The sequence below is a fragment of the Balaenoptera borealis genome (assembly GCF_965194805.1).
Source record: "Balaenoptera borealis genome assembly, chromosome: 18".
Taxonomy (NCBI): domain Eukaryota; kingdom Metazoa; phylum Chordata; class Mammalia; order Artiodactyla; family Balaenopteridae; genus Balaenoptera; species Balaenoptera borealis.
Genome location: NC_138877.1, coordinates 74586326 through 74598654, shown reverse-complemented (window position 1 = coordinate 74598654; position 12329 = coordinate 74586326). Strand labels below are relative to the sequence as shown.

At 38.3% G+C, this 12329-nt stretch overlaps 1 protein-coding gene across 4 annotated transcripts in view; it reads right to left on the bottom strand.

Moving 5' to 3' along the window:
* Positions 1-12329, bottom strand: part of LOC309616071 (uncharacterized protein) — a 382792-nt gene that overhangs the window by 253876 nt on the left and 116587 nt on the right. For all 4 annotated transcript variants that reach the window (XM_082366269.1, XM_082366270.1, XM_082366271.1 and 1 more), the window contains exon 3: positions 2158-2278. In XM_082366269.1, the coding sequence (XP_082222395.1) occupies positions 2158-2278 (121 nt within the window). The remainder of the gene's footprint in view (positions 1-2157; positions 2279-12329) is intronic.

Sequence of the window (12329 nt, the reverse complement as noted above, 5' to 3'; positions counted from 1 at the left end):
TGTAGAAAAATATAGTAAAAGCATCTAAAAGAAAGTATGATAATATGAAAGAATCTTCCGTGAGGGATAACCTGATAATATTTTCCTAATTTTGATACAACATGGAAATATAAAATAAGATTTTGTAGATACTAATAAAAATAGCATACAAATATTGGAATGACCTATAACCTATAACCGAAATAGTACAACCTATAACTGAAAATAGCCCCATAAGAGTTTTCTACCATTGAAAGGTCAGATTCACTATGAATCTTTCATTTTAGACTTCTTAGACTCAAAATCACGTTACTGAGACATTTTATTTATCGTAAGTAGTATATGTTATTTCTATTTGGTTAAAATCCCTTTCTTACTTTTGTGCCAAAAAGTTAAAACATGGGATACTGAAATCTAAGAAATGTAAGGACCATCTTCTCTTAAAAATGTTATTCCTTTAATATACATGTCATCCCAACCTTTCAAATCCTATAGTACGATTAATATGGGGAAATGTCATCATGGCGAGATGCCATCATTTAGATCCAAGGGCATAAGTATGCTTTCCTCTACATCTCTGCTGAGACAGCTCAAGGATGGGGCTTATAATATCATATAGCTTTTAGTAATTCATACAGATTCTAGATCTGGTCATAAAAATTTTGATAATGACTTTGATGACAATATAAACCTGTGGTTGGAGAATAAAAGATATAAAGTGGCTGATCTATTAACATTTATCTTTAAAATAAATAAAATCTTGTTAATGTGAATACATCCTGGAACAAGAAAAATCTCCCTTGAATGTAAATTGGTGCAGCCACTATGGAAAACAGTACACAGGTTCCTTAAAAAACTAAAAATAGAGTTACCAGATGATCCAGCAATCCCACTCCTGGGCATGTATCCAGAAAAGATGAAAACTCTAATTCAAAAAGATACACGCACCCCAATGTTCATATCAGCACTATTCACAATAGCCAAGACATGGTAGCAACCTAAATGTCCATCAACAGATGAATGGATAAAGAAGATGTGGTCTATACATACAATGAAATATTACTCAGCCATAAAAAAGAATGAAATAATGCCATTTGCAGCAACATGGATGGACCTAAAGATTATCATACTAAGTGAAGTAAGTCAGACATAGAAAGATAAATATCATATGATATCACTTGTATATGGAATCTGAAATATGATACAAATGAACTTATTTACAAAACAGAAACAGACTCACAGACATAGAAAACAAACTTATGGTTATCAAAGGGGAAATGGGGTGGGAGAGGGATAAATTAGGAGTTTGGGATTAACAGATACACACTACTGTATATAAAATAGGTAAACAACAAGGACCTATTGTATAGCACAGGGAACTATAGTCAATATGTTATAATAAACTATAATGGAAAAGAATCTGAAAACAAATATATATGTATATATATACATATAAACATAAATATAACTGAATCCCTTTGCTGTACACCTGAAACTAACACAATATTGTAAATCAACCATTGTTGAATTAAAAAAAAATCCCCCTTGAAAATTAGCTTTGGTCTCTGTATTATTGTTAATAATACAGGAAGTTTAACACTTTAAAAATTATTTTAAAAAATAGTGAGAGTAGAGAAAACTCAGGACAGAAACTAGGGGCCCTGGGTCCCCATCCAGAGTAGGTCAGCGTGACCCCAACAAACCACTTCTTTTCTTTGGGCCTCAGTGTCCCCTTCTGGGAATCTCTTCTGGGGAGTACAAGGCCCATGCCGGACCCCGAGGGCGACACTCGTACAGCAAGCCCAGCTCACTGCAACCGGTTTTCACGCGCTCAGTCAATCCCCAGAGCCCAGGGTGCAGGTGCCGCTGGGTGAGAAAACTGATGCTGGGAAGCAGAGCTTTAGGCAGGACCCGAGCTGCTCACCACTGCACCGCACGGCCTTCCATTTGAAAGAGAGCAAGGAAAGGCATCACCGCCAAGGAACGCGAGGCGGCATGTTTACAAGCCAGGGAGCCTCACTGGGTTCCCCATCATGTTGGGCGGCTGCTGGGAGCAGGCAGAGACTCTTGGGGGCAATGGAAGGATGGGTGATCAGACTCCACCATCTTATCCTTAACTTTCAGAAGCTGGATTTAAAAATAGAAATGTATAGAATGCCCGGAGGTGGTGATACTTACAACAGCAGATTCACGCTTGCACGATTGACAGGGGAACTGTTCCACAGACCCGAGAGCTGCTCTAGTCGTCCATGAAGGAGACGTTCAAATTTTCTGTTTCTACAGTGGTTTCCACAATCTTCTAAGAGATTTAAACAAAGTAGATTTTAAAAAATGGTAACTTAACGCGTCTCATCTTTTAAGAGAATTAGTGAGCAAAGGTAACAATTGCAGGTATAAGCACGGCAGGAGAGCTTCCCCACTGCAAAGTCCCGAGGAAAATCTCTAGAACAAAGTCATTCACTTTAAGAAACGCCTACCTGCGGTCTACTATTTTTTTGCATGGACCTTACAATCAGTGTCTAGAACGCAAGCTTCCTATTTTCACCATTAATTGGTGAAATTGTTTCTTGTCAAAGGATTGGAAATGGTGGTGCAGACACTCAGTTTTGTTCAAATATCCTTTTTTATAAAACCTTTCATCTTAAGCTTGGATTATTTCAATTGTTTGAGCTGCTTATTGATGATTAGAATAATTGCTTGAAGATTGGAGAATTGAGATACTGATAGAATTGCATTATTTTAGATGTTTAGTCGTATCTCTTTCTAAAACAGGCACACGGCTCCTGAGGTCGAGAGGGAATACCTGCCTCTCCTTCTGTATCACGCTGTGACTCTCTAAACAAGCAAAATGACCTGCACTGAGTGACAAAGGGTCTGGTGACTTTCTCAAAAGAGAGTGGACTCCACATGCTGTTCCTGCCCAGTGATTTAACCCGGCGTCATCCTGTCAGGATGATAAATTGTACGTACAATTCATAGTTGGAGCAGATGGAAGGGTGTAGGCTATTAAACTCTAAATCTGTTTCCCACGCCAAAGGATAAGTGTTTACTTCTCCATGAAACATGCATTTCTCATATAGGATATTTTGGATATTCTAGTTTTAGTAACTGAAGCAACTATGCAATTAGGGCCACCTAGACTATAATAAAATTAAGGTTGGTTCCAAATGAAGTTAAATAGATGGTGCTCACTCATTTATTCACCAAATTCACTGAGTGCCTGCTAGTTTCCAGGAATAGAAAGATTTACCAGAAAATATGCTGTGAAAATAAATGATATTTTTCTTTCCATTAACTACTTAAACTGTGGGCAAATAAAGCTTATGGTGTGTTACCACAGCCCAGACATATAGAGAGACTGTTTTAAGATATGCTATACGATGGCAAGAAGGAGATGGGACACATTTTGCCTTTTAAAACACTTGTAAATTCATTAACCTTCAAGGGTATTCAGAAATCCAGATTTCAAAAGGTAAGCCCATAGATGGAGAAAAATAAAGTAAAAGCTAAAATGAACTCCGTTTATTGGCCTTAGCGTTTTATTCCGGCCACAGTAAAACAAAATCAAGAGATTTCAGATCCAAATTTATTTATTTATTCATCCACTCTTAATTCAGCAACTATTTATTGAGCTCTAGTATGTGACGGTATTGTGGAAACACCTGGAAAACTGTCATTAATATATTATTGACCCCAAAAGTCACCTTGGTTCCAGAATTCACCTCAGGGCATTAGATGTACCTTTGGTGAAGCTGAATGGCATTTTTCAGCTCCGTTAACTAGATGGCCTCCAAAATAACCATTCATTAAAAACGCAAATTCTATGTATTATCCCACTGTGTGCTGGACACTTTTCATCCCTCGTCACTTACTTTTATAACAACTCAGAAGTCGCAGGTGTCATTGCTCTACTTTACTGTTAACAAACCTCTGTCTCAGGCAGCAGATTCTGCCCAATGTCTCACAGGTAAAGGGGCAGAGCTGGGACTGGAATTAAGGTCTGACCCGTCTCCAAGCCCCCTCATCTCACTGCACTGCATTATCTTCCAGGGAAAGGAACCTAGCTCTCAATCTCCGCAAGATCTCTGAGTTCCCGCTGAAGAAAGTGCGCTGTTTCATTTTAATGTGGGTGTCAATTTTTTCTTCAATGAATTACAGTTCAAGCATTTTGTTTTCAGAAGATGTAACTGTAAATTCCTCTGGGCCAGCATTTGCCACAATTTACGAGAGACACCTGATGTTTGAAGGGACAACAAAGGGGCATTTGACTTACCCATTCCTCTAGATTTCTAAGCCATATTCCTGAATAATGGTATCATCAAATCCCCAAACAACTAGATTATGTTATCTTCACTCTCTTAGAGGAAATTCATTACACAGGTTGAAATTTAATGTAATGTCCTGGGATTTGAAGGGATGGTATGAAGGGTTTTCATTAGAACAGTTCACTCATGCAACAAATCTTTGCTGAATGCTTCATTATGCCAACCCTGTGCCTGAAAAACAACGTTGAACAAAAGTAGATTTGGCCTCTGCTCTCATGGAACTTACCTTCATTTAGTGCAAGATACAGATAATAATCACACACAAACTGCAACTCAGCTAAGTACTTTAAAGGAGAGAAACATGATGCTCTAAGGGTGGATCATGATGGGATTTGAGTTAGGCAGGAAATTCTCCTGCAAAATGATCAGAATGATCCTGCAGAATATAAACTATCTATTTTTGTTAAAATCCATATATTCGTAAAATTAAGTCAGTTAACGATATGTTTCACTACTTGATTGCGTGGTTTTATTAGCCTTTTATCTGACAAAGATCAAATCTAATCTAATCTAATCCTTTTTTTTAAAACTTACTTTCTAGAAACTCAAAGCTAAATTTGTTGTTTGACATTGATTCAATTCTCTCGTTATTACTTTAACTTTGTTCTCTTTGTATTTTGATTGCTCTTTTCTAGATGTGCTTTAACATTTAATATGTCTGAAACTTTTTTTGGTAAATTGATAAGTAAAAATAAAAGATTAAAAAACGGCATATTTTAAATTTTCTCCTAATTTGTTGCTGGATTTTTAATATTTTTTTACTGCAACCTTGGTTGAACCTCAACTAGGAGCTGAAAATTCCTTTGGATGGTTGAGAAGATTTCAAAGGAGCATTAACGGATGAGTTTGTAACAAACCCCAGGGCAGTAAATATTTTGTAATTATCGAGGTCAAAGGTCTTAAATATCCTTCGGGAGAGGATGTAAAAATTCACAGCAATCCACCTTTCACTCTTCAACTCTTATTTTTTCTACTACAAGGGACAGAATGTGGAATAAAAGTGCCTGTCCCTTGATTCGACATTCAACCCAGAATCATGCGATCTGACCACAGCAAACTGCTTAGTTATAACCTGCCCTCCCAGATGTAGGCGGTGAGAGACGAGGGAAAATGAAGCCACAGACATCTACAGGGGCCAGTGGAGATGCTGCCCCCGGGTGGGTGTTCCCCTGACAAAGAAGCAGCAACATCCACATAATCCACAGAGAGCAGCCTGCCCAAGAGGCAGCATCAGAGGCACAAAATCACCTCACGCTGCTCACTTAGAGGAGTGTTCTCCTGCGAGGTTCTTAGTACCTGATTTTACACATGTTGTTTGACAGTTACATTAGGCACGCTTGGGGGAATTATGAGATTTGGTGCTCGCCTGTTTCACTATCTAGCTCTTTTTACCAGTGGAATTTGTATTTAACACAGTAACAACCCTTTTGATATTTTCCCCCATTCCTTTAGTCTTTGTTTTTTAGACCTTGGCCTTAAAAGCTCTGATGTCCTTACAGGGTGACCTTTTGCTGACTTTGGGAGATGCGTTGATTACAGAAAAAAGTCCTTTTCCTTACACAGCAAAAATACTTAAAAATGTTTGCTGTACTGGGTAAATACTGTCTTTCAAAAACTCAATACCCGGGCTTCCCTGGTGGCGCAGTGGTTGGGAATCTGCCTGCCAATGCAGGGGACACGGGTTCGAGCCCTGGTCTGGGAAGATCCCACATGCCGCGGAGCAACTAGGCCCGTGAGCCACAACTACTGAGCCTGCACGTCTGGAGCCTGTGCTCCACAACAAGAGAGACCACGATAGTGAGACGCCCGCGCACTGCGATGAAGAGTGGCCCCCGCTCGCCGCAACTAGAGAAAGCCCTCGCACAGAAACGAAGACCCAACACAGGCGTAAATAAAAAAACAAAAAAACCCCAAAAAAACTCAATACCCAAATCTGCAAAACTACAAGTGAATTTTCTAAATCCTCCTTGAAATTAAAGTTATGCCTATAAAAGTTCAAGGTCCTTAGGATAAGATCAGGAAAGCCTGGATAGCGGCAACCTGTCTAATGCCTTGCATTCTCCTTCTACATTGTTAAGATTAGGTTTAAGTCATTGAGTTGAAGCATTGAGAATGTTTTCCCATTAATCCAGGGAGCATGAAAGATGCTCTGTCAATGAAAGATTCCAACACAGGTATGATTTGAACGTTTACCCAGGACTGTAATGGAAACATTTTAATTAAGTAAATTGCTTCTATTCCAACTAATCTTCAATGTGTCACAAAGCAGATGGCTACCCTCTAATTCCATTTCTGTAATGGATTTACATGGGGCCTATTTTGAAAAATTAACTGGTCAGAATAACATACCTCATCACATTGATAACTCACTCAAATAGTCTTTTTTGTGCTATCATTTTACATTGTACATACCTTTACCTTGGTCGTGAAAGTTTACAAACTGCACAGGGAAATACTTATTGTCCATTTGTTTATTAAACATTAGAAAGATGAACTGAAACCAAATCATATTCAGATTGGGAGTAATTAGGAAGCGTCAATGCCTTCATGGGTCCAACCTTAGTTCAACTTTTTTAAACAAACCAGTCTACATTAATTCCGAGCCGGGAACGGGGTTTCAGTGGTGCTGTAGAGTCATTCACCTTTCCAACATTAGTGGGCCACAACGGCTTATAGGTAAGTAACACACCTGTGTGAACCCACTAGAGGAATGAGACATAGTCCCTTATGCATTACCTAAATGTACCTCTTTTCTTTTAGGCCATGTGCCTTTTTCCCCCCTAAATGTCACTTTTGCTTCCAAGTATTTCATACACTTTATAATGAGTTATATATTTTCAAGGATACAAAAGAAATAGTCACTGTGCTTTTCCGAGGTTAAGACTGGCCTTCCACCCGGCGCACTGGGACTCCAGTGACCAACCACGTCTGTCTCTGTTTCTACGTCCACAGGGACTTGAAATCAAGTAAAGGGCAGTTTCCAAGGTCTGCCGATCAAAGCCCAGCTCCAATGCTTGAGATAACAGGCAAAACTGACCCCAGATAACCATCTCTTCAGTTTTTAACTTCTCTGTAATGAAGGTGTATGCTGCCTGAAATTGTTCTACTCCTGAGTTTGTCTCTGGAGGATCTGTGTTTCTCGTGTGTCAAAAAAGTGGAGCAAATTTGATGAGCTATTCTTTCTCTTAACTACTCAATCTTTGTTAATGTGATTCTAGTATCACACTTTCTAGCAACATGATGCCATTGGTAGGTGACATTCAAGAAATGAAATTAGAGCTCCAGGCAAAGCTTGTACAAGAAAAGTAAGGGAGTTGCTCAACCATGGATCCACCAAGAAAAAATGTACCCCAGGGGCAATAAGACAGAAATAACAGTGCTGGGGAGAGGTGGACAGAGGGTGCATGTGAGAATAACACAAAACAGCGCACCTCTGATAACTCAAAGTTTCTTTATGTCAATCTCCATTTGAAGTGTCTTACCAAGCCAATCTAAGAGTGTTATTTACCCCAGACGAATGAAAAATAATGCACTTGGAAAAGAATAACACCAAGAAGTCAATAAGGAAAATAAACTCAGACAGCTGTGGTGACAAAAAAAAAAAAGTAGAGGTGATAGTGAATGACAAATTGTTTAGAAAGAAGCATGGTGACAAAATGGTAATGAACAGCAGTAACTGAATATCAAAGCCGCATCGGTAAAAGCTCACTGGTGGTCTGTTTTGGAATACTCTTCCCACTGTGTTACTTTTATGCTTATTTCTCAGACTTTCTCACTTACAACATTTCTAACCACTTTTGTTTAAATGCATACTTTGGTGTCAAATCTTTTCCCTTATGAAGGATAAATATTTTTTTTACACTAAGCCTTTCCTAAATAAGATTTCCTAGGGAAGGCACAGATGACTCTGGTTTGGCAAACCCTCCTTTATAATTCACTGTTTTCAAATCAAGTACAATCAAGTATGGCTTGCATCAAAAAGCATTATCACCGGAATTGAAAACTGTTTTATTTTTGTGAAAATCCGAAGAGCAAATGAAGATGTGTGAGAAAAAAGATTTTACCCAAAGGATATTTTCCAGGTTATTGCCAAATGCTAACAAATACTTGACTTGAAGTTCACTTAGAGCGACCTAAAAAGAAAAAAACTTTAAGCTTAGATTAAGCACAGTGAGTCTTGTTCACCGGTAACATTAAAATAAAATAATTTATGTCTTAGTAGTGCCTAGTATTTGCTAGTTGCTATATAGAGCTAACTAAAAGGACATCAGCCCATAAGGACTATATGATGTAAACAAATCATACAGAGAGAAAGCCTCCATTTTTATTAGAACACTGAGAGAGTGAATATTGATATAAATATCAGATGCTCCCTTTTCTTTCTTTATTAAATTAATAAGCATTTATTAAGCACAGCACTGAAGAAAGCTCTGAGTGCATCCTGCCCATGCATCATAAGACGGGCCAACCACGGGTCTGGGGAGCAGATAATGGGTGTTATCTGAGGGGCAAATGTGAAGTTACATATAATTGTTTTCACAAGAAAATTTAAAAAGAGGAATTAAAGAAGATGACCAACAGGAGGTAGAACAAAAAAGAAAACACACTCTGATGTCGAGGCCCTATTTGAAGACAAACTGGAAAACTGAGGTAATTCTACAGATTCTTCAAACATAAAAACTATGTTTTGGTGGGAAATATTCCAGTCCCGAGCTTTTGTGGGTAGTATGGCACCTACATACCTCTTAATTTTTACATTTTTCTTGAAAATCTACTACGCACCCTATTTCTTTCTCCACTTTCACAGTGTTCCTAGGAACAAATGGCATTTAAAAGAATAACAAAAGGCACGTGGGATTTTTGGTGAAGACCTATTATTGTTTCACAAATATGAAGTTTTTATGCTGGTGGAGGAACCAAAACACCAAATCTTTAAAAAAGGTGGGAATCCGTGGGGCTTTGAATGTTGGAAGGAACACTCTAGAAATAAACTTGTGGCTTTATTTAAATAATAAGTATTGTCATTATTGGGCCAAGCCTTGACCTTTGCAAGAGTCCTACAGCAAGAGAATTGAATCCAATCGAAATGGATGGCTCAGTCGAATTAAGGCAAGGCTGACAGAAAATGGTTTTAATTATTCTTCAGAGGTACTATTCTGCAGGCACTTTGCCAAGCAAATATTCAAAGAGAACATGCAAACACAAAAGTAGGATGCAAATGGTTCCACAGTGTACTGGTATGTCTTCAAGAAATGCTATGGGATTTTTTTCTTGTTTTTAAACGTCACTTGTTCTCAAAAGCCATCGTATTTTTCACAACTCTCTTAAGGTTGAGCAGTTGAGGCTTCTTTAGCTTTATGCTGGGCTGTCTACATTTAGCTAAGTACATTCTCTTTTTAATTCTGTGACTTTACCATCAACTTAAATTCTGAAGTTCAACGTCAAATGCAAGAGTACAACACTCTCAGTGGGATCTGTGAAAGTGAAAGTGCAAACATGAACTAAAGGTGTGGTTTCTAATGGGTTAGAAAGAAAACATGGGAAATGTAACCTCTTCCAGTGTCAAGAATATCTATTTGGTAAATGTGTCACTTTTTATTCTTTATACTTTAAAAAAATAATAAAACAGAATGACAGAAATGCTATGTATTTGTAGAGTGTGATTACTGCCAGCTGTCTTTGTTTTGGTAATGTGTCAGCGTTTGGGTCCTGTTTACCTAAGTCAAGGAAAATCAGGTTATTGTGAAGGCTACCCATGGCTGTTTACGTACTGTTCCTCATGATTCTGGAAATGAGTGCTGCTTCCTGCTCAAAACTAGAGAGAAGAAATGAGGTATGTGGGATTCTCACACACTAAAATAATCGCAATAGGTATGATCAATAAAGCTTTAGTTAACGAGAAATATGATTTCTACCTTCCCACCTACCTTCAAACTGTATCAAATTATTCATTGCTCTGTGAACTCACCATGTATTTTTCATCTCTTCCTATTTTCTGAATATCTTTCCCTTCTCTTTTCTCCAACTGATGAGCGTCCATTCACCTATTAAGCCCTAATTTTAATGCCACCTCTTCCAAAAGATATTCCCCAAGTATGCCAGGCAGAAGAGATTATTTTCTCCTCTGTATTTCCATAGCATTTTATAGACACTCTCTCTTAACAAGTGTTATGTAGTATCAGAATTAAATGTTTACACGTGGATGCCAATGCTTGACTACCAGTTTCCCACAAGCAAAGCCCCTGACTTATTCTTTCTTCTGTCCCTGGAAACCAGTGGTCCAGACAGTGACATATATTGGTCATTCAACACCTATTTGTTGGATTCAATGGTTGGGTGAGGGAATGAATTCATTATGCTGAATCAATGCTATTTAGTTCACCTTGTATCTGAATTATATCAAAATCATAAGATCTCATGGGATTCTTATGCAGGAGGCAAAAATAGACAACCTCAGACAAAAATGAGCCGACCTAAGGTGTTTCTAAATCTTTTCTGGCTCTAACATTCTATAATTTTACGATCTTTAGGCATCTAAGGGGTAGGCCATCTCCTGTGTCCCTTTGGGAGGGTGTGATGTGGGATAAATGAAGGGTAATGAAGTCGTGGCATTACTTAGGCATACTTTTACCTTCACACATGAGCTCTCTCTGCTACACAATTCTGCTCTTTCCTCTCTGCCTCATACAGCAAGCATCCTAATGTCCCAACCCTTCTCGGCTTACCTTCCCATCCCACCTCGGCACACGGGTACCAAATGACTCATAACAGCCTTTACCCTAGGCCCCGGGAGAGTCAACACCGGGTTGACTTTGGTCCTATTATTAACTACATTCTTTAAGATCATCTATAATGTTCAAGATGAAGCACTTCATTGATGTTCTCTTAGTAAGCAGATTTTGCCATTTATGCAGGAAAAGACGCTGGCAACCAAAATAGCATCTCTACAGAGAAAGGAAATTCACTTGGAGGCAAACGCTGTAAATTCTGTTGAAAGATAAGGAAGATGACCATCAACACATTCACAAGCGAAATAGAAATCTGAGTAGAGTGATGCCATACACAGGTTTCTGTTAAAGCTTGTGTATCCAGAAATTTCTCTACAAGAAAATGAAATTGCAGTCACCGTGCAAGCTGACCAATTACAGAGACAAAAGACTTTTCTCTGTCGTGAATGAGTGTAGTCTTCCTGTGTGATGATTATCTTTGTATTCAATCATTTATTAGTTCAACAAACATCTTTTTTTTTTTTCCTTCCATGCAAGGCTCCATGCCTGGTTATGCAGCCCCTCAGGGATTATTCACAGACCTGGCGTGAAGATTCCATAAACATTGGGAATGTTCAAAACATAACCAAGCCCGGAGACAGTTTGTCCATTTCACACAACACATGGGCCACCTCCATTTTGTTAAGGATAGCACTGGCCCAGCACCAAAGTCCTTTTCCTACATTTTTAAAACAAAGTCAAGTCATATCACCAGTATTTAAATACAAGTTGCAACTTGTACCAACAACTAAGAAATTTTCATTAGATGTAGAACCATAGTTTCTGCTTTCAAAGAATTGCAATATTGAGGTTATAAGAGTAATATTAAAACAGTTAAACAATGATAAAGATGAAATAAAATGGTAGATTAATTACACAATATGAAGAGGGAGGGGACTTCATTTTTTCCAAAGACATGTGTATTAGCTCAGACAATCCATGAGTTTGAAGTCTGATTCTGACTTTCATTAGTTAAAAAGCACTCTAAATCCCAGCTCTTTTTATCTTTAAAACATTCAGAGTTGTTGTGAAGGTGAGAAATAAAGTGTTTAGCAGCAAATCATAGCTATTTTTACAAGCTGAAAAGGCTTCGTGGAAGAGACAGAATTTGAGTTCATCTTTAAAGGATGACAGAAGTTGGGTAAAGAAGAAGAAGTAGAGAGGGTTCTCATTTGAACAGTATCAGGAAACAAAGCCTCAGAAGCCAGTCTGCTTATCTTGCTCAGAATGCAAAGGCTCAGAGATATAATTTGTGTCT